This window comes from Papaver somniferum, chromosome 10 (genome assembly GCF_003573695.1).
Source record: "Papaver somniferum cultivar HN1 chromosome 10, ASM357369v1, whole genome shotgun sequence".
Taxonomy (NCBI): Eukaryota; Viridiplantae; Streptophyta; class Magnoliopsida; order Ranunculales; family Papaveraceae; genus Papaver; species Papaver somniferum.
The window spans coordinates 158180353-158206900 of NC_039367.1; the positions used below are offsets into that span (position 1 = coordinate 158180353).

The 26548-nt window shown below is 36.3% G+C and overlaps 1 protein-coding gene across 1 annotated transcript; it reads right to left on the reverse strand.

Annotated features, from left to right (window-relative positions):
* Positions 1-8844: 8844 nt before the first annotated feature.
* Positions 8845-11893, reverse strand: LOC113318421 (beta-fructofuranosidase, insoluble isoenzyme CWINV1-like). Its single transcript, XM_026566590.1, has 6 exons — positions 11648-11893; positions 11206-11214; positions 10216-11081; positions 9694-10091; positions 9514-9607; positions 8845-9329 (listed from the first exon to the last, which is right to left on the reverse strand). The coding sequence occupies exons 1-6, from the start codon at positions 11826-11828 to the stop codon at positions 9120-9122; spliced, it is 1758 nt and encodes a 585-aa protein (XP_026422375.1). The 5' UTR covers positions 11829-11893; the 3' UTR covers positions 8845-9119.
* Positions 11894-26548: the final 14655 nt, after the last annotated feature.

Below are 26548 nucleotides of genomic sequence, written 5' to 3' on the forward strand. Positions count from 1 at the left end.
CTGCATAACATGTTATGTAGATTGTAGACGCATGACAAGTTATGACCTTATTTTTTTTTTTGGGTTTCAATACTAAGAAAAAAGTAGTTGCGTAACGTGTTATGCAACCGTTTTCTGGACTGCATAACAAGTGATGTAAAAAAAAAAAACTGCAGAACGTGTTATGCAACCAATTTCGAGAATGCATAAAAATTTATGCAACAAATTTGTAGATGCATAACAAGTTATGCAACCGTTTTCAGTACTGCATAACAGATTATTCAACTATTAGGAACAACACCAACACCAATGCATATGTAGCTTTCCAACCAACAACACCAACTCCTAAAACTCAGAAGTAGTTTAGCATATCATGACCTTAAATTTGTGTCATTCATTCTCAAATTTAAGTACCTCAACATCAACAATGAACTACTCTATAAAATACCCATATAAAATTTAGTTCATAACAAACTACTCGAACAACGACCGACGAAAATTCATTAAGCAATTCCTGATCTTCCGTCCAACTTTTGTGATATTTCCTAGGAGTTGAACTTGTTTAAGCTGGTAATGTTTAGCTCAATGAATTCACAACGAATGTATGCCATTTTATCTATGACACTGAAGGGGGGGGGGGGGGGGGGTCAAATGCCGATACATTTGCTACGGACTACTAAGAATCAAACATGTCTAGCTACTCGCATCATAAAAAGGACCGACTTATGATCCCATTTGAATGTGCAAACACTTACCTGCCACTGTTGGAATAAGATTAATCTAGCAATTAGAAAATGTGCCGGAGCCATGCATCAATAAGTCCCGACCAATCAAAATTCCGATCTTGAAAAATCCTCAAAATATAGCCTCAGCATCACTTTTTAAACTGAAATGAAAGATTCTCAGCTCCACTGCCTTCCCCAAAATACCTGCTTCCATGTTAAACGCAAGTCATTACTCCACAAACTGAAACAAAGATTAATTCTGAATTTGCAATATCACCTTGTAATCTTTGTTTAAGGATGACGAACATGGACCAGCAGTTCCAGATTCAGTTTTTCACTTGATTAAAACCATCAAACAAAACCTAGACATGCATCTTAATCCATTTGAGTGAAAAAATGATGAACTCAATTTTCTCTGTTGGAAATGTAAGCAAATCCTATTTAATGTTAAGACTACGGAGTGTTAACACCTGCTAAATGATAATTAAACAAATTCCATTAAAATATATCAAAACGAATGAGTTCTCTTCTGTTGTCTCATTTAACTTCTTCTTCAAAAAAGAAAACCAAAACCCCAATTCAAAAAGAAAAATACAGAGAACAAAATTATAAGAAAAACACATCACTGCTGCAACAAGAAAACACACACATGTTAAATTCTATACAATTATGCTCTCCATCGACCGTAACATCTTCAGAAATTGTGTTTTGCTTTTTGTATCACAATATTTCCGCGAATTTTCAATAATTGCGATTTAATTCAGTGGCAGGACTAAACAAACTTTTCCAATTTCGTTACACTATAGCTAGAAAATGATTTCACTGGATTTCATTCGGAATCACTAGTTAAATCGGGAAATTTTGAGATCTCATATGGATCCCCAACTGCAAACGACGCAGGCAAATCTATAAAATGTTAGGGCAAATTAAAATACTGGATTTCTTAATTAGGGTTTTGGGAAAATGAATTGAATTAATTACCATGGATTCTATGCATGTAAAAAGCATTTTGTTGAAGATCTGCAATTCCTTCAGCTAATAATTTCTCTTCGTCTTCATTTTCGTCTCCAATCATTTTTCTTTCTTTCTTGGTTCTTTGGTTTTTCTGAGATGTAAACGATGGTGATGATTATGGCGATGAAAAACTGCGAGGGAATATCGAAGAATGTTAGGGTCTTAAACCTTTACACTGGATTTAAACTGCAAATAACTCAAAAACAAGGATAAAGCCCATTAATCTGGGGCGAGCAGCCTCTGCCTTTGAGAATTAACGAAACAACTTCTTAATATTGATAACTATCTCGTACAAGCTTAAACTAGAGCTATTTATAGCTTAATAGAATTGATAAGCAAGCAACTAACTAAGGAAACCTGTAAAACTAGGAAACTAAACACTAATTACGTAAAGAACCCAAATACTAGGAGTTGGCATCACAACATCCCACCCTGCCTGAGACAAGGCTTGTCCTCAAGCCTCTAATTCTGGAAAACGCGCAATGAGATCATAAGCATCTTCCCAAGTTGCATCGTCTTTGGAGTGACCCTTCCATTTGATCAACCACTTTGTAGCAGCTCGGTTTCCTTTCTTATGCATTTGTCTGTCTAAAATTTCTTCTGGCTCCCATTTATCATAGTCAATAACATAGGCAATGTAGCTTCAACAACAGTGGTAGGACCTATTTTCAGTTTTAACTGTGAGACATGGAATACCGGATGTATTCTTCTAGTGACAGGCAAGTCCAGTTTATATGCCACCGTTCCAATTTTCTCAAGAACTTTAAAAGGGCCATAAAAACGAGGTGATAACTTCGAATAAGATTGATTAGAAACTGTTATCTGTCTGTAAGGCTGAAGACGTAGATAAACAAAATCATCAACTGAAAACTCTCGTTCAGTTCTATGAGAATCAGCATATTTCTTCATTCGATCCTGTGCCTCAGACAAGTGAGACTTTAACAGCTTAAGTGTATGATCTCTGGCACGTAAGTTCAAATCGACATCATGCTCATGGGTTGATCCGGGTAAATAAGCCAATATTGCTGGTGGAGGACGGCTGTAAAGAGCCTCATATGGAGTCATTTTAATGGCAGAGTGGTAGCTGGTGTTATACCACCATTCGGCCCATGCTAACCATTTGAATCAATCTTTTGGTTTCATTCCTGCAAAGCATCGAAGATAACATTCTAGTGTACAATTTGTTACTTATGTTTGACCATCACTTTGCGGATGATAAGCTGAAATCTTGTACAGTTGTGTTTCTTTCATTGTAAAGTAGGCTTCCCAGAAATTACTCATGAATACAAGATCTCTGTCACTTGTAATAGTCTTTGGCATTCCATGAAGTCGTACAACCTCTCGTACAAACATATCAGCTATTGTACTAGCCGAATACGGATGAGATAGTGCAACAAAATGCGCATATTTTGTCAGCCGATCAACTATTACTAAGATAAAACTCTTACCATTAGAGAGTGGAAATCCGTCTATGAAATCCATAGAGATATCGATCCAAACATCTGAAGGAATTGGCAGTGGACTTAAAAGGCCAGGAGGAGCTACAACTTTAGTCTTATTACGTTGGCAAGTCTCACATTGTGAAATAAATTCCTTGATGGAAAGCTTCATACCAGACCAATAAAAGTTTTGTTGTATTCTCTTGAAAGTGCGTAAATAACCCGAATGACCACCCAATGGAGAAGAATGAAAGTCATGCATAAGTTTGCGACACCATTATGAAGATGAAACCACCACAATTCTCTCCTTACATCGCAACACTCTATTAACGTATGAGTAGTGATGTTTACTGGTAGGATCTTGCTGTAACTGATCAATTAACGCACAAAGTTTCAGATCAGTATGACATTCTGCAACAATGTCAGTAACACCAGAGAAGATTGGTGCACTTATTGCCAATAATTGGGGATTAATAAGTCGAGACAAAGCATCTGCAGTTGTGTTTGTTGATCCTTTGCGATATATGATTTCATAATCATAACCTAGTAATTTGGAAACCCACTTATGCTGCTCAATTGAAGAAAGACGTTTCTCCAAGAAATACTTCAAACTTCTGTGGTCTGTATAAATCTTAAAATGTCGACCAAGCAAATAGGGTCTCCATTTATTTACTGCAGATACAATGACAAGCATTTCCTTGTCATAAACAGATAATTTAAGATTCTTACCAGATAAAGGTTTACTATAAAAAGCTGTAGGTCTCGCAGATTGCATTAACACAACACCAATGCCACCACCAGACGCATCACACTCCAAATAGAACTCCTTGGAGAAATCCGGAAGTATCAAAACAGGCGCAGAAGTTAAAGCCTGTTGAAGCAATCTGAAAGCAACAATTTCTTCTTTAGTCCATTTGAGTGCATCCTTTTTAAGCAGTTGAGTTAAAGGAGCACTGATTTTGCCAAAATCTTTCACGAACTTTCGATAATAGCCAACCAAGCCTAGAAAGCCTCTAAGTTCTTTGACTGTTGAAGGAATCTTCCAAGAAAGAATTGATTCTATCTTCTCTGGTTCAACAGAAACTCCATCAGATGAAATCAAATGACCAAGGTAACCAACAAACTTTTGTGCAAAAGTACATTTGGATTCCTTAACAAACAATTTGTTATTTCTTAGTATATCAAATACCAGTTCTAGATGTTTAAGATGATCATCAAAATTCTCACTGTAGATCAGAATATCATCGAAGAAAACCAGTACAAACTTGCCGGAATATATGATTCATTAAACTCTGTAATGTTGCTGGAGCATTTGATAATCCAAAAGGCATGACCAAAAACTCGTAGTGGCCATCATGTGTACGAAAAGCTGTCTTTGGAATGTCAGCTTCATGTACACGAATCTGGTGATACCCATATCGTAAATTTAACTTGGTAAAGACTTTCTTACCATTGAATTCATCCACTACTGGAATCGGGTAACGATCTTTTATGGTTATCTTGTTAAAAGCACGGTAGTCGACGCACATACGCCATGAGCCGTCCTTCTTTCGAACCAAAAGAATAGGTGAGGAAAAAGGACTAGAACTAGGACTTATGAACCCATCTTGTTGCATCTCTCGCACAATCTTCTCAATTTCATCTTTTTGAAAATGTGGGTATCTATAAGGGCGTACATTCACAGGTCCAGATTCAGGCAATAATGAAATTTTATGATCTTGTAATCTTTCTGGAGGCAGTGTTGTTGGGGTAGAAAAGATTTCACTGAAATTTGAAAGTAGTTGTTGAATTTCAGGCAACAACACTGAATGCTTAGCGGCAGAAGTATTGAATGCAACTAGTTCCAAGAGAATTCCATAGTTTTCTGTAGATAATAAACGCTGCATGGGAGAAACATCCATAATCATTACAACTGATGATTAGTTACCATGTAATATGATGGCTGTGCCATTAATGCTAAACTGCATGGTCAATTTTTCAAAATCCCAAATAATTTCTCCCAACGTGCATAGCCATTGAATTCCCAATACTGCATCACAACCACTAATGTCTAACAGGTGAAATTCAATCTGAAAAATCGTACCTTGTAATTGGATATGAACAGTGCAAGAACCTTTAGTGTGTAGATGACCACCATTACCCACAGTCACACGTAAAACAGGATCAGAAGAAGACACTACAAAGCCACATTGATTGGCTATGTTGGGATGCAAGAAGTTATGTGTAGACCCTGAATCTATAATAAGTGTGAGTGGTCAAGCCTTAGCATAACCATCGATACACATAGTATTTGGATACGTAGATCCCAAAAGTGAGTTAACAGTAATAGTTGGGGTCGATTCCTGAGCAGCAATGTCGTCACTAACTTGTTGATCTTCGATGATATGCTCAATTTCAGAGACACCCTCAATAGAATTAGGATCCATCTCTAATAGTAAGTAACCAGGCTTATTAGGAAAAACATGTCCAGACTTAAATGGCTCATCAAAATTAAAACAAAGACCATGTTCACGTTTTTCTTTCATCTCTTTCCATGATAACTTCTTATAACCAGTAGGGAGTGTAAGCTTCTTGATTGGAGCATGAGTAGAAGGTGTTGCAGCTCGAAGTGGAGGAGGAAGATAAGGTTGTCGGGAAGGAACCTTATTAACAGATGCATAAGCCTCTTCTTGATGAATTTCCTTTGTAAAGGCGTCATTCTAAGTTTGAGGTGTAAGCAGTTTTACTACCGTATGATAGACACATTTTTGTGTCTAAATTGTCCTCAATTTTCTCTATGTTGGTACTCGATTTTGTACTTATTTTGGTGTTTTGTGTGTTTGTAGGTATTTTTGGAAAATAAACGTTTTTGGAAGAATCGGCTCGAAAAACTGCTAAAGGCACCCCCGGAGGACATTTGCTAAGCGGACCTCAGATTTGGCTAAGGGGAACCCGCGGTTATGTGTAGCCCAAATTTGTTCTCAGCACCCAAATTACTATCGCCACCCCAACAGAAGGATAAGAGGCACCCTTCATATTCAACATTCAAAAAGAATATTTGCGGGAAATTTGGTTCCACCGGTAAAGGATTTATTATCTTTAAGATAAGAATATCTTATTGCCTTATAAACAGGAAGAATTTGAAGAAAAAGGAAGTTATCTTGTATTAAACAAGAGAGATATCCTTGGAAGATTTTATCTTGGATTTTATTCTGCAAATTAAAGAAGATATGAGTTTAGTAAAGAAATATGGAGAATAAAGAGAAGGAAAAATTCCTGAAGATATTTTTAATTAAAAAGAAGAAGATTTTGGAGTTATGGAAGAATATATTTGAGTAATATGTATTTCTGTGTATAAATAAAGAGCTAGAGAGCACATTTGTGGGGGGAGAGTTGGGGAGAGAAAATAAAATCATTGCATTAGTAATTTTCTCCCATTTTCATTATTTGTAAACACTTTGAGCAATGAAATTATATTTCGAGCGTGTTTTCACCATGCGGAGCTAGACCCCATCACTGGGACAACAGAGAAAGCAACTTTTCATGATTGTGGTAAATGAATTAATTATTTTATTGATTTTTTGCATAAATTTAATTGCTTTATGATTTCTATTAATTATTTGTTATTTTGTTAGATACCGCATGCTTAGTTCTAAATACTTTAGATGCTCATGCTTTTAACTTGCAAATAATATTTTACGAAATCTATTTTTGGCAAAGAACTAGAATCACAACTTCTTTTGTTTGAGCTATATTGTTTAGAGTTAATGACTGAACCATAACAATATGAAAAGTAGTGGAATCCCGCGTCTCAGCGTCTCTTCATCTTGTGACAAATTGTGTATATATATTTTTCCTTATTTTCTTTATTAAGTCTTAAAAGAAATACTCAACAAATTTGAGTGAACGAATCATCTTACTACAACAACATTGAAAAATACCATCACCGTACCAATGTGGGGTTTGAGAGATCGAATAAAGCAACTGATCAAGTAATTCTCCGGAAAGTCTACAAAATTTAATAACTTCTCAAAAGCAGGTATGTGTTCTCTTACCATGCCTACCTGATTAATGGTATTAATAGCCAGACGAGCATCAACAAATTTTTCAGGCGCAAAACTTGCACGAATATGAGCACAGAATTCTAACCAGGTCACAATTGTGGTTTTAGTTTGCTTCCATTTATACCACACATTAGCATCACCTTTCAAACTAGAAGCAACAATAGTAATTTTCAGGGCATCATTAGCTTGATGTACACTGAAGTATTGATCAGCATTAAAAATCCATCCATCAGGATCCTCTCCATCAAAAGTAGGAAATTTAATATTTATTGCATTGGCTATGGCATTAGGTGGAGGTGGAGGTGGTGGTGGGGGTGGAGGAGGAGGTGGTGTCTGATGACCATTGCCACTGCCATTATTAGCGTTCAACTGAGGCAGATATTCAGCAAAAACAACACGAAGTGAAGCTGTTAGTTGGGTGTTGATAGCTGTTGTAGTTCGTGTGAGCTGAGCATTGAGAGCTGCCGTTAAAGCCGTAGTCATGCTAGTGGTTATAGCATCTGTTAAAGTTGTGTTGTTCGCAGTTATTTATTGCTGACGAGCAACCGTTCTTCTTCTCGTTGCTGACGTTTTTCAACAGGTTTGGTCTTGTTCTTCTCTTCTTCCTCAAGGTGTTGTTTTTCCAAAGCAGTAACTAGTGTATCAATGCTTTTAGACATATTAGTAAGGCCATCGTTTACTAGTTTCAGATTCTCTGTATGATTCTGACCCATTAGATTTATTTTTTTTGATAAATTTAGGGTTTGATCTAAACCTGCTCTGATCCAGGTGTTAGGGTCTTAAACCTTTACACTGGATTTAAACTGCAAAAGAACTCAAAAACAAGGATAAAGCCCTTTGATCTGGGGCGAGCATCCTCTGCCTTTGAGAATTAACGAAACAACTTCTTAATTGATGATAACTGTCCCGTACAAGCTTAAACTAGAGATATTTATAGCTTATTAGACTTGATAAGCAAGCAACTAACTAAGAAAACCTGAAAACTAGGAAACTAAACACTAATTACGTAAAGAACCCAAATACTAGGAGTTGGCACCGCAACAAAGAATATCAATTTGCTCTGCAATATATCAGAGGAGCTCTGTAGAAGTTAGTATGTGGGGATAAAAGAAAAACGAAAAACAAAATTTCAACAACTATGGGTCTCTGAATAATTTTTATTGAAAATATGGGGCGCGCCTTAAGTTTTACGGCCGTGGGTTTTATAGTCGAAAAGAAATTGAAAAATGGGTCTGGCAGTAGTTTCCACACCTTCTCTTCCACAAAACATATCCAAGAAACCCATTTGCCAAGTCTGGTTTTTTCCAAGCGGCCCAAGCCCCATACAAATTTCCTTTAGTGGGTCTTGCTTAAATGATTGAGTGATGTGAAGAAGCAAGGTTTATCGGCAAATCTATTCCAGAAGTTGAGAATATAGCCAAAGAAGTGTTGATGGTATTTGTACTTACTTCATGGAAGATCATATTGCTTGAATAAGCGTCTATGTAGGAACTCATCCCTTTAAACTGCTCCACTAATATTGAGGTTAATCAAGAAACTGACCAAAAAAAAAAACTGCTCTGGGCACGTGTTTGCTTACTATAAATCATGCAATTGCTATGGCCGGTTTGGGGAACCCAAATATGCAGGATCGGCCTTGGTCTATTTGTTAGACAAACCCGAGACAGGGTAGTTTTATCTATAAATGAAAATCAAAAACAGAAAGGAGGGAGACATAAAACCAAACCTCCAGGCTGTTAACAAAACAATAAGTCGGAAAAATATCATTTTCTCACTCATTACAGCATGAATAATAGAAGCTGGAGAACACCGCCAATGAGTCTCGGTAATAATATCCCCATATATACTTAACCAACACATCTTCAAATACATTCCTCGCTCTGTAAATGTGCGAAAATCTGCTCCAATATCTTCAGAAATTAGCTGTCTGAATGTTTCAAATCTTTTAGATACTTGATTTCAGCTTTCTTCATACTCCATGCCTTGAGACTAGACATCTTTACATTTTCAGTTCCGTTGTTGAATACGTAAAGGTGAGCTTCTTTGTCAGTAGCTAGTGTTGGATATACTCTAGCTAATATAACAGCTTTGCCGTCAACACCATAACTCTCCACTACTGAATGATCAATCTGCCAAAATACAAATAAATCAAATATTGAACATATACACAAAATTGTTAGCCTGTTGCTAAAATCATGTGTAAATTACGGGGACAAATTTATTAACATCCCACTTCTTAGTTCTTACATTACATGGTCACATACATAACAAAATTGGGGTTTGGGAAAAGAGGGCTAATAAGATTGAACATACCAAGCTCCTTAGAGATAGCGTCTGATCATGATGAGGATCAACATGAATAAAAGCTCCATATGTGGTTTTGTCGTTACTTTCTTCCAAAGATGACCTGTTATATATACGAAAGGTTTAGATCATGAAGCAATATTTTAAAGTTGATCTGAAATGCACATTGAAATGTGAAACGAAACTGACCTGCTCTGATCACTACACATGAGCACAACATATTTGTTTTGATGGTTAAATACTCTGAAGAAAATAGCTGTCTGTTCTTCTAAGTTCTTAGAAGCCAAAGCCAGCAAGCCAAATGGTCCTGATTTCCCTTGCACTGATGCTGGCTTTGAACTACAAAGCAGTTGTGGGTTAACCCAACTAGGGTCCATGATTTCTGCATCTTTCAGCTTCGGCAGTTTAAATTTAACATCTACATCTGCCTGTGAAGCTGTTAGACCAAGAACTTCTAATACTGAACCCCCTTTAAGAACTTGACTTCGTAAAGAAACTCGTTTGGTGCGGAGTTGCTCTATTTCTTCAACAGGCCATTGTTTCAATTGCTTACCATTTTCCTCAAGCCATACTGTTCGAGGAACTGCCTGCAAAAGAAAACAAATTGAATTGCATAGTTCAGTGCACAGATAATATTTTGATTGGGTAAAAGATTTTAATGTTTCCTGCAAGGTGATTCGGTAAAAGATTGAATTGCATAATTTACTGTACCTGCAATCCCGCCCAACCTTTCTTGACATCATCAGCTACACTACTAGATTCGTTTGCCCAACCCCACAGTACTCTCCTTTTCTTTTCATGATCAAAGAATGTTTTCGAAGCGTAAAACTTTCCGTAATCAAACCTCAAACCAGAATCATTATCGATGGATCCTTCGTCAGGAGTATACCTATCCGTTTTGGGGTTGTAAGTTCCAATAGTATAGTAGTCATGCTTGGTATCATCCAAGCTCACCTTAAAGACATGTTTAACACTATGACCGAGAACTGAAGTATCCAGACCCTCTTTTCCATCGACAGCTACTGGAAAGAAATCTGGGCATTCCCACATTCCTGTATCCTTCGCCCAATGAAGAGGTTCTTTTGCTTTGTTCCAATGAATAAAATCATTACTTCGAAATAAAAATGATACTCCATTGTTGCCTACTTTGCTTCCTATTGTCGTTCTCCAGATTCCGTCAGGACCCTTCCAACCAGTTGTCGGATCTCTGAATGCACTAGCATTGATACCGTCAGTGGGTTTAATTACTGGATTGTATTCAATTGGTTTATTCCACTCTACGAGGTAAGGATCAGATAAGTCCTTCGGCACTGCCATGTCCTGAACTTGGTAGTTCCATTGATTCGACTTAATAATTCCGGTGTATTGAATAATCGGCTTTCCTTGTATAAATGTTGCCGATCCTGACCAAACACCTTCGATATCAAATGGTTCCGATGGGACCATCGCGATTTTATGGTGATTCCAGTTAACGAGATCGGTAGATGTTGCATGAGCCCACACTATGTCACCCCAAACTGCTCCAGAAGTGCTCCATTGGTAGAATAGATGGTATATTCCATTGTAAATCATAGGCGCTGCATCAAAAATTAATTATATAGTTATATACTATTTTTTTATGCAAGTTGACTTCAGACATTAACACCAAACTTCAACCATGAAATCAAACCAGGAATATCAGATTGAAAAGAGAATACTAACCATTAGGATCTGTGATTTCAACCAGAGCCATATTTGTCAATTCATAGTTGCGACATGGAAACCAAACACAAAGAAGTTAGAAATGAACAAATAAAATTTTTAAAAATGAAAAAGAAATAGCCTAAATTTTGTTAGATGTTGCATTGTATTATTGAAACATTATTAAAGATTCAGCAGTTCAACAATCGGCTCTCTAGGAATTATGAACATCATCGAACCAATCTGTTGAACTTTAGTAATTTTCTCAACAATATTGCACGTATTATGACACATAATCGAATAGTATAATTCCAAAAAAGGAAAAAATGCTTTGTCATAAAAGACATGTCATTTATCCTATAATTCAAAAAAACCAGTTTATCCCCATATGAATTCGGCGACAAGACCACGAAAACATAGAAGCATAGTTATCAGAGATAAGTAGAAAGGTTAAGACAATTACCGTTCATCCAATTTTTAGCAGGTTGGAAATGATAACCAGTTCTGTAAGGCTGATATATGGGGGTACCATTAGATTGAAGAGATTGAAAGTTTCTGTATAAACGATGAGAAGCTTGAACTCCATTACTAAGGATAACTGAACAACACAATCCGATCAACCACGGGACAGTATTCATGGCCATTTGTGGATCTTGAAATTTTTGTGGTGAAACGAGAAACCAAGACGTGGGTATTTATCCATTTATTTTGGAAGCAAGCACATGATAAATAAATTATTGGCAGCTAAGAAAGGGTCCATTTGTAATGGGGGTGCAGTAATAGACAAACTAGAAGCTATCAATCTTCAAGTCGCTGTGATTGGTGTACTGAATGCCAACTACTCTAGATAAAATGTCCCAACTGCTCTGTATGAAATGAGGTAAATAGTAATACATTATCCAACTCATTTTACACACATTTACATTTTGATACCAAAGAGGAAATCATATGATGGTACAAGAAAAAGATTTTCATTAACTAGAGATAAACTTCCAGACATCATTTATAAGAGGGTGATACAGATATGCTTTAAAAAAAGGTTTTCCCTATTTCCTATCCATACTTTTCCTATTTCCCATCCACATACATTCCCATCCCCAATTCTCCTATGTACCATCCATTTAAAATATCATTTATCCTAAATACCATACCTTTGACTTTTTATTTTTACCCACCAATAAAATCACCCAACAATCAAACGATGAAAACCTAATTTATGGACAACTTGTTCTCCGTCTCCACCATCGACCAATACATCTTCCTCCCCACCTCCGCAATCCACCACCGCCTTGGGACTTGTCATTCCCTTTCTAAATTTCCAGAGCATGCATTCACATCGGAGTACACCATGTGTTATCGCAATATACACTGTAATTCAGACAATGAATTTTATTTATCATCTCCTTGCAACCTTCGTATTTATACCCAAACGATGATAAATAATCAACAACAGTGGAAGAGATCAGTGGTATACATGATAGAGTTCTTTGGGAACGAATGATAATCTCGCTAATATTACACTTTTTGCAACTGGTGCGGAAAACATAGAAATGTCCAACTGTCCAGGAAGAAGATTTCCAGTTCGTCGTCTACGGCATAATATTCATGTCTGATTCACATCATGGTGTCTAAAAACATCAAATAATGTTAATCTCAATTTTACACGTGAGAACAGCAAAAAAAAAAATTGAACTAGTACAAATGGTTTCCAAAATACATATCGAACTTGTGTATATGTATGGTTGATAGATCAGAGCCTACAAAAAGAGGTGTGGTGTAAAGAGTGTTGTTTGTATTTGAGTGTAGATTGGTTGAATTTAACTGCACATGTTAGATCATTTGGATTTAACCTCTATAACATACACAGTATTGTTTCTGATTAAACAAAATGAGTTACTTCAATGTTGACTACGGAAGCTGAATTTGTGTCCGACTACTGGAAAATCAAAATCAAAATGTTGTCAAGAGATTAAGAACAAAAATGAGAAAACGAAAAGGAAGAGATATATACTAAATTGATTAGGAATCCAATATAGTCTTGGGTTTTTAACTTGATGAATTTTTAGTTGTTTTGTTTAATGAAAATGGGACACCCACGAAGAAGAAGCAAAGAAAAAAGAAAATGAAAGCGTAAATAGTCATGGTCATGCATAATTGACTTTTATAGGTGGTAAATAGAAGAAATCCAAATTGAAAAGTAGAATTGTTATAAAAATTGTGAGAGGATGGGAAATAGGAAAATTGGATGTGGGAAATGGGAAAAACCTTAAAAGAAAGAAAAAAAAAAGAAATAATTAACGGTAATGCAAGAAACAGTTATCCTTTAACAGCTGTCACCGGATAGAGACACTCAGTGATGGACCAACTAGAATCAGACACGAGTACATAGAACTAGCTAATCTTTTTTTTGATGGAATAGAACTAGCTAATCGGAAATGATAGATTGACTCGTACGTTGGGTCGCACGATCAGTCCCATCGGCCACATGAAAGAGAGCCACCGGCCACGTTCCAAAAACCAAGAGGATAAATTATGAAGTCCAAACCACGATCAATCAGCGTTGCAAAACTAGTGAAACAGAAGTATAACCAAAAACTACATCTACCGCTCTTCTTCAATTAGTAAGTGTGTTACAGCGACACGGGCTTGGTAACTTGAAAAACAAAATATGGGCACACCGATAGGCGATAGCCTATATGTTTATGTAATTTAGAACTTTCAATGGCTTAGGTTTGCTATAGCTTTTTACTTGTTTGGCTAATACAATAAACCTTGTTTTAGGGCATATCAAAATTATTTAGGCTAATATAATGACAAAACCGAGTCATTAAATAGTGAATTGAAAAACCTTAACCAAATATTTTCTGTAACGATAAATCTACCATTTTACTATTAGTGTTAATAATAATGATTATTTTTTAATGATTTTGATTAGTAATTTATATTGATGAATAGTGATTAGGATAATTAAGTTATAAATATTTGTGTTGATAAAATTGGAAGAAGAGAAAAAAGTAAAGTTTTTTTTTTTGGAGAAGGAGAAGGGGAAGTGAGGAAAAAAAAAAGTATTTTGATTCATCTAGTCTCAGTGGGTGAGGAGGGGAAATCTTCATCTAGAAAAGCTCAGAAAATACACATCAAATATAACATTGATCCGAAAATGGCTGATTTTTTAGATTATAAGAATGATTTTACCAAACTCAAACTCAAACTCACATTGATGATTTTTACGAGCGAAATCCAGATGATGAATATATCGATGAGGAACCAAATGCTAGTAATACACATGTATATTTCTAGATTATGTTTAATTTAAATTTTGTAGGTCGAAATCATCAAAAAATTGATTTCATCCAAGTTGGGCGAACTAGAGATATGTTCGGCTGATAATTATGCTACATAAGATGAACAAGCTCACTCGAATGTTGAAAGTTATCGGCCGAACTTTCATTTTATAACTTTCCGCCTAATTGCTAGTTAAATATTTGGCTTATTCCTGAGAATTATAGGAAAAAGTGAAGTTAATATGGTTCAGATTATATGTTGAATATCTAATCAGCCGAACCATATATTTTTATGAATTCGACATATATACTGAATATTCTATCAGCGGAACACCTATTAGACTTTCCATAAAAAAGTTAATTAAGTTAATACATAATTTGGGGTTCGCCTTATACATTAAATATCGAATAAGCCGAGCCTTCATAGAATACCATGTTCGGCTTATATGTTATTTAGTGTGTAAGTCGAACCTTATTATTAATTTTCCCTTTTAGTTATTTAATTTTGGGATATTCTTGTAGATCCTTCTTGGTGAACCTGTACCAATGGATGATCAATCTGATTTTATAGGCGTAATTCACGACGATACGAAGGATCAGTTTCAAAATGATTCGGTATATATTCGAATTTGGTGTTTTCTCCTTTATGTTGTCACATAATATTTGTTTTTGAATGAACGTAGACATAGGAAAGTAAACCTAAGGCAAAGGCTTGGACTGAGGAAGACGCAATGAAAACAAATTGTGTACTAGTTTGTGGAAAACAAAGCTGATAAGATCAGTTTGATATGGTTTGTGAGAGAAGTGGAACCGGCAATAGCAAGGCTAAAAAAGGTTCTGTGTATATTGGCATACAGGGATAAAGAATAGGACAAATACGAGGAAAATAAATTTCCCTCTCAAGATCGTTTTCAACCTCAAGAAGTTCCTCAACAAAGATGAAGAACATTGAGTTATGAATAAAACTATGGATTGTCGTCATAACCAACCACGTCCACTTGACCTCCACGGACATGCAGAAGTCGCAAGGCTCAAACCCAATGAAATCCAAAAAGTACATAAAATGTCACGAGCACGTATGGCACCGTCTAAAATTCTTACTGAATTAAAGATGTTACCTCTATCTTCTTCCCCTTTTTAGATGTGTTGTTCCTAGAACAAGTATGAAACTTAATTAATACTTTGAACAACAAAGGAAAATGATGAATTAACTCGAGTCTAAAACTATAAGAGGTATGGATTGAAATGTAATAGCGTTAGTTAAGTGTCGTGCATTTTTTTCATGTTTTTCGTGCGATTTTAGTTTGGACTTTATCGACCTACAAAGATGAATAAAATGAACAATACTAAAGAAAAGTTATTATATGTCAAGCTCTAAAACCATTAGCCTAATTCTATAACTACAATTGCAAAAAAAATTTAAAGTAAATAAAAAGGTTCGGCTAAACCGAAATACTAGATATAAGCCGAACTCAATAACTATCATTTGATTGATAACAAAAAGAGTTGTTTGACTTCTAATTGAAAAATTGTTATCAGTCGAACTTCTACACTTAAACGATTTATGAATTGTAAACAATATATATTCGACTCAAATAGTATCGAATCAGTCGAACCTAATGCGCCCCCTACATGTAATTATGTTCGGCTGAAAATTGACATTAACTGTAAGACGAACTCTTCATACATATTCTCGGGGTGAAATTTCAAGAACAGTTCGGTTGAAAACTCAACTCAATTATCAGCATTACATGCTATTGTAACTATCAAAAAACCTAATTTTTCACGAATTAAACCTATTATACCAATCAAAAACAACAAATACGAGATGGGTTCGTAAAACTTACTTTCTTATCCTCATTTCAGGAGTGGTGCTTCACTCGGTTGAATTTCTAGTTCAATTTCGGGTTCAATTTCAGTTTCTACTCCTTCATCTTCAATGGGTTCTTCAAGTGATGGATTAGAAGAGGATTTAAAACACATACCCTTCTGCTTTTTTCTTTGTACGACCCATTATTTAGTTTTGTTTAGTCGACGATCAAATTTACACTAATCGATGATTAACTACGGCGATGAAAAAAATTTCGTTTGAGAGAGATTCGGCTGAAATATGAAAAAACGTTCAGATGGAAACTGATTTAGATTTTAGATTTTTAGTTCTTATATTAAGGGTAATGCTAAGTTGGTAATTTTCACGGTTTATGGGTATATAGGTAATTGAACTAACCAATAGGTACCCATTATAAGGTCACCTTGGACGGAAAAAATATTTTTTATGCCTTGAAAATTTTTAGTGTGCCATAAAATGGGATTCAATCAAATGACTAGTTTTAAAGATTCGCTGGGCTTAATATAGGTTAGGACATGCCCAATTATGAAGTATGAGTCTTTTATTTTATCAAAAAGAAAAAAAAAAAAAAAAAAAAAAAAAAACTCTTAATGTTTTATACTTACTCCGCTTCATGTAAGGTGAGATGTTACTTCTTTTTTTTCCCATGAGATTTGAGTTATTTTGTTTACGCATGCTGTTTTTTCCAAAACAATTCTTACCAAATAATTAGGTTTGTTAAAATTTCCTCTAAACAATATAAATAATTTGGTAGTCAATTGGATTGGTCTTTTATTAATATCAACATTTTAGCTAGTAAGATTGTAGATTCAAAATTTTAACACAAAAAGATAACTGAGAAAACAAATACTCTTAACATTGTTTATCTCATGTTTTCCGTAAAAATTGTGTACACTTAAAATATGTTAACTTTTATAAAATAGAGAAATTATCTTCGGCCTCCTTCTCTCAGCCATCTTTAACCTTCTAACCTTCCGATCTCAATGTGGTCATCTTCTTCTTCTTTCATTGCACCATCTTCTTCTTTCTCTTTACTTTTATCGTTTCTCCATTTTCTTTTTCTTTTTTCCTTCTTCCCTTATTTATTCTTCCATGTCTGTCTTTTCTTGTTTAAAATTAAACGCCAACAAAATAACATTGCCATGTCATATCGACATAACCAAATTCTTTCTTCTTATTTTTTTTTTGCCGTGTCATTGTAACGCATCTTTTTGATAGGACATCAAGTACAATGTTTCTCAAATATTGATTCTAGGTCGAATGTGGTTGGCCACAGTGACTTGTAGCGGGAGAGACAACCTTATGGGACCAGGGATATCCGCATTGAGCCCACTGGAGATGGTCTTGAAATTAGTTGACAACAATCGAAGGATAAGCAATTACCCAAGGAAAAAAAACATTTACAACAAGGAATCTAGTATTCCGTGCTCTCTTGCCATGCGACTCACATTACCAAAATCTTGACCTATAAATCCACCGGGGGAAAGAGGACCCACAGAGACGTCTCACACGGTACAAGCCATTAAGGCCAACCCATAGCGGGATTTAGCAGTTATGATTCGATAATTCTACGTCTACCGCGGGATTAAATCCCATGAGATCACCGCACCTCACAAAAATTGCGGGACCCACGGTGGGTCCCAGAAACCCACTCCTATTAGCTCCTGCGGGTCCCAAGGGCTGTGAGAGGCGGTCATTTTCGCGGTGAGGTGGGGCTGTAGCTGTAGAATCCCTCGTTTTGATTATTATGAATAAACTTGGCTGTAATTTTGTATTGTACTGTCGGTGCAGTAATCCATTTCTTTTTCCTTCTTAAGTAAAACACGTGAAGCACGCACATATAGCCAAAATACTATATGTATGTCGAGTCAGCGGCCCACGGATCATCTCTCTAATCATTTTGAAGTGTTTGTCTTATTCAACCAAAAACCGCGTTGTCACTGACTGTATATAGAGTAGATCTGATAATACAAAATCTAATTATATATTCAAATTTGGCATTGAATTGCTGTTACAATAAACTCTTGTCTAGCTATTTATCTTAGTTATCTACTAGCTAGGTTGGACTTTTGGCAGTTTGGAGAAATACAGCTAACCAAAGAACGTGCAAGTGGCAACACAAAAATCATACGACTTTTGGACTGATCATTTTGGCAAAGTCCATGAGCCAAAAAGTTGGGTTTTCTAGGATTTACTTGTAGATCAGTATTTGCGTTTCAAGTAGAATTGTTACATCTGCATGCAACGTGAGTTTTACTTTATCGTTACATGTGGTAATAGGTGCGTTGATCCTTAACAAATCTGAAAACAAATAGATAGCTGCTACTTAGAGGCTAATTGTCTGAATAAGATTTTGTTGTGTTTGCAATATAAGACACTTAAATTTTTGTGGATTACGTTGACCCACGCCAATTCCGCGCCAGTTCAGTAAAACATTGGTACTAATGGCCGGAGTACCAATTTGCTTGGAGGTGTGTACGTTACTGATCTAGCTGTTACACAAGCAATGGCCTCTCCACCGTACTTGATGACAACCCGTTTGAAAATTTAAATCCCTTTATTATTGAACTGGATTGTCAGTCACTTTCCATCCACTATTCTCACTTCCAGAAAATAACATGGTGGTTCTATCAACAGCTAGATCAGTTAATATGCGTATTCAAAGCGCTCTCGATCTTTTTTATTTTCTGACAAAATGAGTATATACAGTATAAATGAATCTGTTTTCAATTATTTTGTTAATACATTGAGAGAAAAAACAAAGCAAAAAATCCCAAGGATGAGGGAAAGCTTCAGAGATGTCGACGTAATTGGGTACAAAGAAATAATTAACGTTTAAATAATGCAAGATTTTTAACATAAGAAATCTAAAGGGTAATGGATCTAAAGCTAATATTTAAGAATGTGTACTTGATACAAAAATGATGGTGTTACAGGTCTTGAAATGTGCTCATTTCCGGTAAGAACATAGATCTCCTAAAATATTAGCCTCAAATCATTACCATTTTATTTTTATAGTATAAAATTGCCTTCGAAGTGTGAGTTGATCCTCTCTATAACTTGATGGACTATTAATGACATGAATCAGTGGTTTTAATGAAGCAATAATAACATATCCCCCACAAGAATTCCGGCGGTTGTTCCTGTAGGAATGAAATATCGCACATATCAATAATTATGCGAAGTAAGGATTATCTGATGTAAGCAAGGGTCATCGCACATAGCAAAGTTAAAATGACGTATTGGATGATGTCAGCAAAGTCACGAGTAAAGTGTGATGATCTATGCGAAGTATAAGCTGTGCGAGAATGAGTGAGTATACATGAGCGAATGTAACGCACAGTGATTCCGAAAATAATGGGTCTCTTAGATGTCATCCACTATGAGGAATCCTATAAAAAGGAAAGAAGTCATCACACAGAGAGGGAGATCTTTTAGTGAGAGTTAGACAAGAAACTAGGAGAGAGAAAGTTTGTTTGGAGAGCAAGTAAAGTCATTGTAATCCTTTGTATCGAATTGTAAACCTTGATGATTAATAAAAGAATTCATTATGATTACTTAGGTTATTATTTAGATACATTGGGGTGTGGTTGTAGGTTTTCCTGCAACTACATTTTTGGCTCCAGAAACAGCTTTGGGTGATAAATCTTGGTAGTAAATTCATAGAATCTTGGAAAAAGTAAGATCTGGAAATTGAAGATGGTGAGACTTGGATCTATCATTGAACAGGGAACAACAGCCAGAAGGAGCAATTGAATTGCTGAAAGAAGAAGAATTACAAATCTTGACCAACAAGAAGAAAGAGTAAGAGAAAATTAAGGAAACGAAAATCAAATTGAACCTCAGCATGAACAAGAACAGAATAATGATATTGATTATGATAGAGTGAGCGTTCATACTTCGCAAACAAGTTCAACTGAAGAGGGAACACAAAGAGCTGGGAATGCAGGAAGGATTGAAGGGAATGATGAGAATATGACAATTGCAGAACTTAGACAAATATTGATTGCAGAACGACAAAGAGAAGATGAAGAGCGTGCGAATTTGATACTTCAGAATGATGACTGAAGAGAAGAGAATCTTAGATTGCAAGAATAGAGATCAAGAAGCGCTACACGGTCAAGGTCGAGATCAAGCAGGAGTTCATCAAGACAAAGTCGATCTAATCAAGCAGATACTAGGCGAAGACAACGCATGGAAGCCATTGAAGAAAACATGCAAGTAGATGATAATCAACAAGACCAACAAAGGAGAAGGGATGTAGCTCAAGATTTTGGAACTAATCGATATGAGCATCCGCGGGAATTTCTACGTCGCACACATAATAATTTTGAAAGATAAGAAGAGGATCCGAGGCAAGGACAAATGATATTGCATGGAAGAGAAATGTTGAGAGAAGAGAACGAGCGCGAAAGGGAAGTTACACGCTCGAGGAATGAAAGAGACAGACAAAGAAGAAGGGCAGAAATTGAAGAGAGAGAATTGCAAGAAGCATTACGTCAAAATAATCATGATAATCGAGTAAGGAGGCGCGAACGTCATCGCATGGATGATATAGAACAAGGACGGGTTGCGCCCCAAGAAACATAAATGTCAAGACATCGACATGATCCCACAGGTGAAGAGTAACGACATGATAGAGCACAGATCGAGACGAACATTGAAAGGCGTAGGAGAAGAATGTAAGATCATAATCTCGCAACAGTTATGTCTCAGCGAAGTTAACAATGGTATTGCACAAAAGCGTCGCAGAACAATTTCAGAAACGACATCAGCAAGGATCATGAGAAAGATGTGATAATCTCGCGAAGATTAAAAAGCTTGCAAAGTCAACATTTGTAAGGTTGCGAGAATGTTGCAAACCATATCCGAAAATAAAGGACAGATTAGCTGTCATCCACTAGGTATTTCCCTTATAAATAGTCATTCGAGTTGTAAAGGAGAGAGAGAGATCTTTTTTGAGTGAGAGACAAGTAAATAGGAGAGAGAAAGTTGAGAGCAGAGATCATTCTTTATTTCTTCATTTTCCTTGTAAGAATATTCAGAAATTAATCAATAATGGCGCTAGAAACAAGGAGATTGAAGATCGAAAGTTGAAGATTGTTGATTGAGAAAATTTAAATCAAGAAAGTGATTAAACAAATCAGTGAATCAGTTAGAGGAAAGATGAATATAATTAATGAAAATGGCAAAAAATTGGAGTGTAATATGATAACAAAAAGCTTGGTTAATGAATTCCATGAAAACATCAAAGGAAGAATACATAAACGAAATTTTGAAGGAAAGAAAATTATGGCGGTAGAAAAAATTTCACCTTTGAAAGATTGGGAAAAGCAAAGAATTGTGTTCATGGCAGAAGAAATACCAAAAGAAAATTTGAATCATACATCTCCATTGGTCGTCACAGTGCCTATTACACGAAAAGAGAAGGATACAACAATAAAATCCACAGGAGAATGGATGTTGAACAGAACTTTAATTGATGCAGGAGTTCAGTTGATATAATATTTTATCATGCATTTCGGGGAATGGGATTTAAAGATGAAGAAATGTCCAATTCAACATATTTGGATCACGGCTTTGGGAAATCCACAACAAAACCTAAAGGAGAAATAGTGGTACGAATTCCACTTGGAGAAATCGAAACACATTTGACATTGTGCGTGGTGGGTATGGAATCGCCATATAATATGTTATTAGGAAGATCATGGATACATGCGATAAAAGTTGTGGTATCAACGTTGCACCAATTCATTAAATTCCCACTCCAAGTGGAATAGGTGAAATCAGAGGAGATGTTGATAATGAGAAATTATGTCATCAAATTGAAGTAAGGCGTTATGAAGAACAAGAAAAAAGGAAATAATTTCGCAGAAAATTAGTAAAGGAAGCAAAGAAGGAAGAAGAATTTAGAGTATATATGATAAGGGCGAAAGAAGGCAAAGGAATACCCAGCGAAATTTCGGAAGAAGGAGAAGGATCCATAAAAGCAATTAAAGAACCCACACCAATGGAGAACCTAAACCCAGTTACACTGCCGCAGAACCAACAAAAGAAATAAATGTTGGGACTGAAGAGGAGCCTATAGTGTTGAGAATTGGAACCAAAATGGATATATAAGAAGAAGAAAGAACTGTCAATTTACTGCGAGAATATAAAGATATTTTCGCAGGAAACATGGATGAGATACCAGGAATAGATCCAAAAATTGCTTGCCACAGACTGGAGATTAACAAAAATGTGAGACCATTTAAACAGAGAATAAGAAAAATCACAACAACTTACCATTCCCAAATAGAAGAAGAATTACAGAAAATGATGGAGGCATGAATTATAAGAGAAGCTAAATACCCAGAATGGATAGCGAATATGGTCATTGTCCCAAAGAAAAACAAGGGAATCAGGATTTGCATAAATTTCACTGATTTGAACAAAGCTTTCCCTAAAGATAGTTTTCCATTACCCGATATTCCTCAAATGGTGGAATCTGCAGCAGGAAATGATAGGGTATCATCTTTAGATGGGTACAAAGGGTATAACCAAATTCCTCTCGCTGAAGAAGATCAAGAACATACTGCTTTCTTTGCCCTAGAGGTTTATATTGTTATACGAAAATGCCGTTTGGTTTGCGAAATGCGGGGGAAACATATCAAAGAATGGTAGAGAAGGTGTTCGCAAAATGGATACACAAAACATTAGAAGTATACGTGGATGACATGTTGGTAAAGAGTAAGGAAGCTAAGACCATGTACAAGACTTGAGGGAGATTTTTGAACAAATGCGGCAGTATAACATTAAATTGAATCCCGAGAAGTGTACTATTGGAGTTGCATCGGGAAATTTTTAGGCTACATTGTATCAAAGGAAGGAATACAGGTTGATCCAGAAAAAGTGCAAGCAGTTCGTGACATGCCAACACCAGCAACAATAAAAGATGTACAGAAGTTGAATGGGCTTCTAGCTTCGCTGGGGAGATTCATTTCGCGATCATCAGACAAATGCAAATATTTTTTCGATATACTCAAGAAGGGTGCGAAATTTAAATGGAGTGATGAATGTGAAAAGGCTTTTCAAGGAATCAAAGAACATCTTATGAATACAACTATTACAAAAGGCAGAACCAGGAGAAGAATTATTGATTTACCTTGCGACAACGTCGCATGCATTAAGTGTTGTATTATTGCGAGTAGACGCAGGAGTGGAGAAACCCATTTATTACATTAGCAAAACTTTTAATACCGCAGAGAAGAATTACTCAAAATTGAAAAGTTGATCTTAGCATTAGTTTATGCATCATTTAAGCTCCGCATACTTTCAAGCACACAAGATAAGGTATTAACAAAAGTACCAATTGAATCAGTGATGAAGAATTCTAAAAGATCAGGAAGGGTAGAGAGATGGAATGCACAAGTAGGCCATTTTGATATTAAATATGAAGTTTTATCTTCACCAAAATCACAAGTTGTTGCGGATTTCTTGGCAGAATTTCCTTTAGAAGAAGATGAAGCAGTAGAAGAAATGATGGATGTAGAAGAGAACATGGAGATCCAAAAGATTTATTAACAGAACCAAATAGATGGGAAATACTGGTAGATGGATCATCAAATGGAGAAGGAAATGGAGTTGGAATTGTTTTAATTTCGCCAGAAGGAATAAAGATGGCTTTTTCATTCAGTTGGAATTTGAATCCACTAATAATGAAACAGAATATGAAGCTGTGATACATGCATTAAAATTCGCAATAGAAATGAAACTAGAAAATGCCAGGATCACTAGTGATTCGCAGCTAGTTATTCGCCAAATAAAAGGAGAGTATACTACAAATGAACCATCCCTGAAGAAATACAAGAATGGTTGAGAATTGTCAGCGAAAATCCCAAAATAAAATGGAGGCACATTTCAAGAAAGGATAATAGACTCGCAGACGCTTTTGCTTTCATCTCAAGTATGATGACAGATCCAACTGCGAGATGCATAAAAATACAAACACTTCTGTCACCATCATCAATAAAGAAGAGGAAGATGTGGATGTGATGGTCATAGATAATGAAAAAGAAGAACAAATAAATAATGTCGCAGACTGGAGAATGGACTTCACGCATATTTGGCGAAAGGAGAAACACCAAGAAATAGATTGGAAACACACAAGTTAAAAAGCCGAGCAACGAATTATGAATTAAGAGATGGGTTGTTATACCGAAAATCTTTAGTGGACCATCACTCAGATGTTTGACACGAGAGGAAGGAGAAAAGGTGCTGAAAATGTTACATAGTGGAGACGCTGGCAATCATAGTGGAGGAAGATCTTTGGCACATAGCAAAAATGCAAGGTTATTACTGGCCATACATGCATGAAGATGCAAAACAAATATCAAGACGTTGCGAAGATTGTCAGCGGCATGGAAAGAAGATACATGCACCAGGAGCACCATTGTCATCTTCAACCAGTGTGTGGCCCTTTGGAAAATGGGGCTTAGACATTGTGGGGCCATTTTTACCAGGAACTGGACAAAGAAGATACTTAATAGTCGCAACAGATTATTTCACAAAATGGACAGAAGTGAAGGCAGTACAACATATTCGCGACAAAGATATCTTTACATTCATATTCGAAAATATCATTTGCAGATTGGAATTCCTGCACAGTTGGTATCTGATAATGGGAAACAGTTTGAGGGGCAGAACATAGAAATGTTACTAATGCATTCAAGATAAAATGTGGAAAGTCCACTCCTTTATATCCACAAGCTAATGGGCAAGTAGAAGCAACAAATAAAACAATTGCAGATATATTAAAGAAGAAATTAGAAGGACATCACAGATCATGGTGCGAACAAGTACATAATGCAGTATGGGCTTATAATACAACTAGAAGAGAAGCTACTGGAATGTCACCTTTTTGTTTAACATATGGAGTTGAAGCGGTGTTACCAACAGAAGTTGTTATTCCGACAACAAAAAGAGAAGCTTGGGAGAAAAATCTTAGTGCGGGTTTAATTTAAACAAACTTGATGAATTAGAAGAAAAAAGAGAAAAAGCTTTACAACATATGGAGAATTATCAGCGAAGATTAGCTCGAGAATATAATAAACGTGTCAAAATACGTGAATTTCAACCAGGAGATTTAGTTCTGCGAGAAACACCAATATATCAGCGAGAAAATGGTGGAAAATTAGCGAAAAAATGGGATGGACCTTACATCATAAGGAGATAGTTGGAACAGGAGCTTATAGATTAATGGACCCAGAAGGAAGAGATGTTGGTCATAGATTAGATAGACCATGGAACAATTGTACTTGAAAAGATATTATCCGTAAGAAGCTTTGAGAAGTTATGAATTCTGAAAGAATAATTGCAGGATTATTCATGACAAAACAAGATCATGATGTGCGAAATTTTCGCAGAGAACAATGACATAAAAGAAAGGGGCGAACCTTTATGGCGTACACCCTAGTTCGCGAATAAAATTTCGCAAGAGGCAAATGTAAGACCTAAAGTACGTCATATTAGGGGGTACCTGTTACATGGCTCAGGGAAAGGCTACCGCCACCGGAACCTGAGTCATGGAGATTTGGGGTCAATAAACCCATCCGGGAGAGGCACCTTGGATTCTCAACTTAAGCATATGACTTAGGTTGGGCGACTAAGGTAATAAGGACTCTCCCAAGGAGTGCAGATCTGATCAAGGCGCCGAGGTACACGGTTGAGTCAAGAGTGCCGAGGGCGTTTGAAGCGTCCTTGCCATTCTTGACAAGTCTTGGCTTATACTGCACTCGGCCTGAAGAAAACCCCACTTAGGGTGCAGTCTCGTAACCATAAGCCCTATAGGTAAAAGGGATAAGAGGCTGCGAAAACAACTGGTTGTTGTTAAGACTGGATGGGAGGAGCTAACCTTGTATGGTAGAAGTACGCCTCCTTGAAGGGGCAACCAGGGGGAAGATAAGGGCGGCACCCTCCATTAGGGATGATAAGTGTCTTAAGACGCAAATGTCATGAGGCTTATTATTCGCAAGGATAATTAAGGCTTGTCATATTTGTGCAACATCCTGAAGAGGCAATAATACAAAAGAAAAAGATAAGATGAGATCAATGGGTTTTCGCATGAAAGTGCGAAGACGTCCTGCGATTTCATCGCAAGACGGCAATGTCATGGGGCTTTATTTTCGCAAGAATATTTAGGCCTGTCATATTGTCGCAACATTCCTGAAGAGGCCATAATACAAAAGAAAAA

What these genes read in the sequence shown, in the direction of transcription:
- LOC113318421 (XM_026566590.1), bottom strand. Translation starts at nt 11,828, where the DNA reads ATGGCCATGAATACTGTCCCGTGGTTGATCGGATTGTGTTGTTCAGTT. An exon ending in ATGTGTAGTGATCAGAGCAG is followed by an intron (nt 9,608 to 9,693) that starts GTCAGTTTCGTT and finishes TATATATAACAG; the next exon opens with GTCATCTTTGGAAGAAAGTA. An exon ending in CGCTATCTCTAAGGAGCTTG is followed by an intron (nt 9,330 to 9,513) that starts GTATGTTCAATC and finishes GTATTTTGGCAG; the next exon opens with ATTGATCATTCAGTAGTGGA.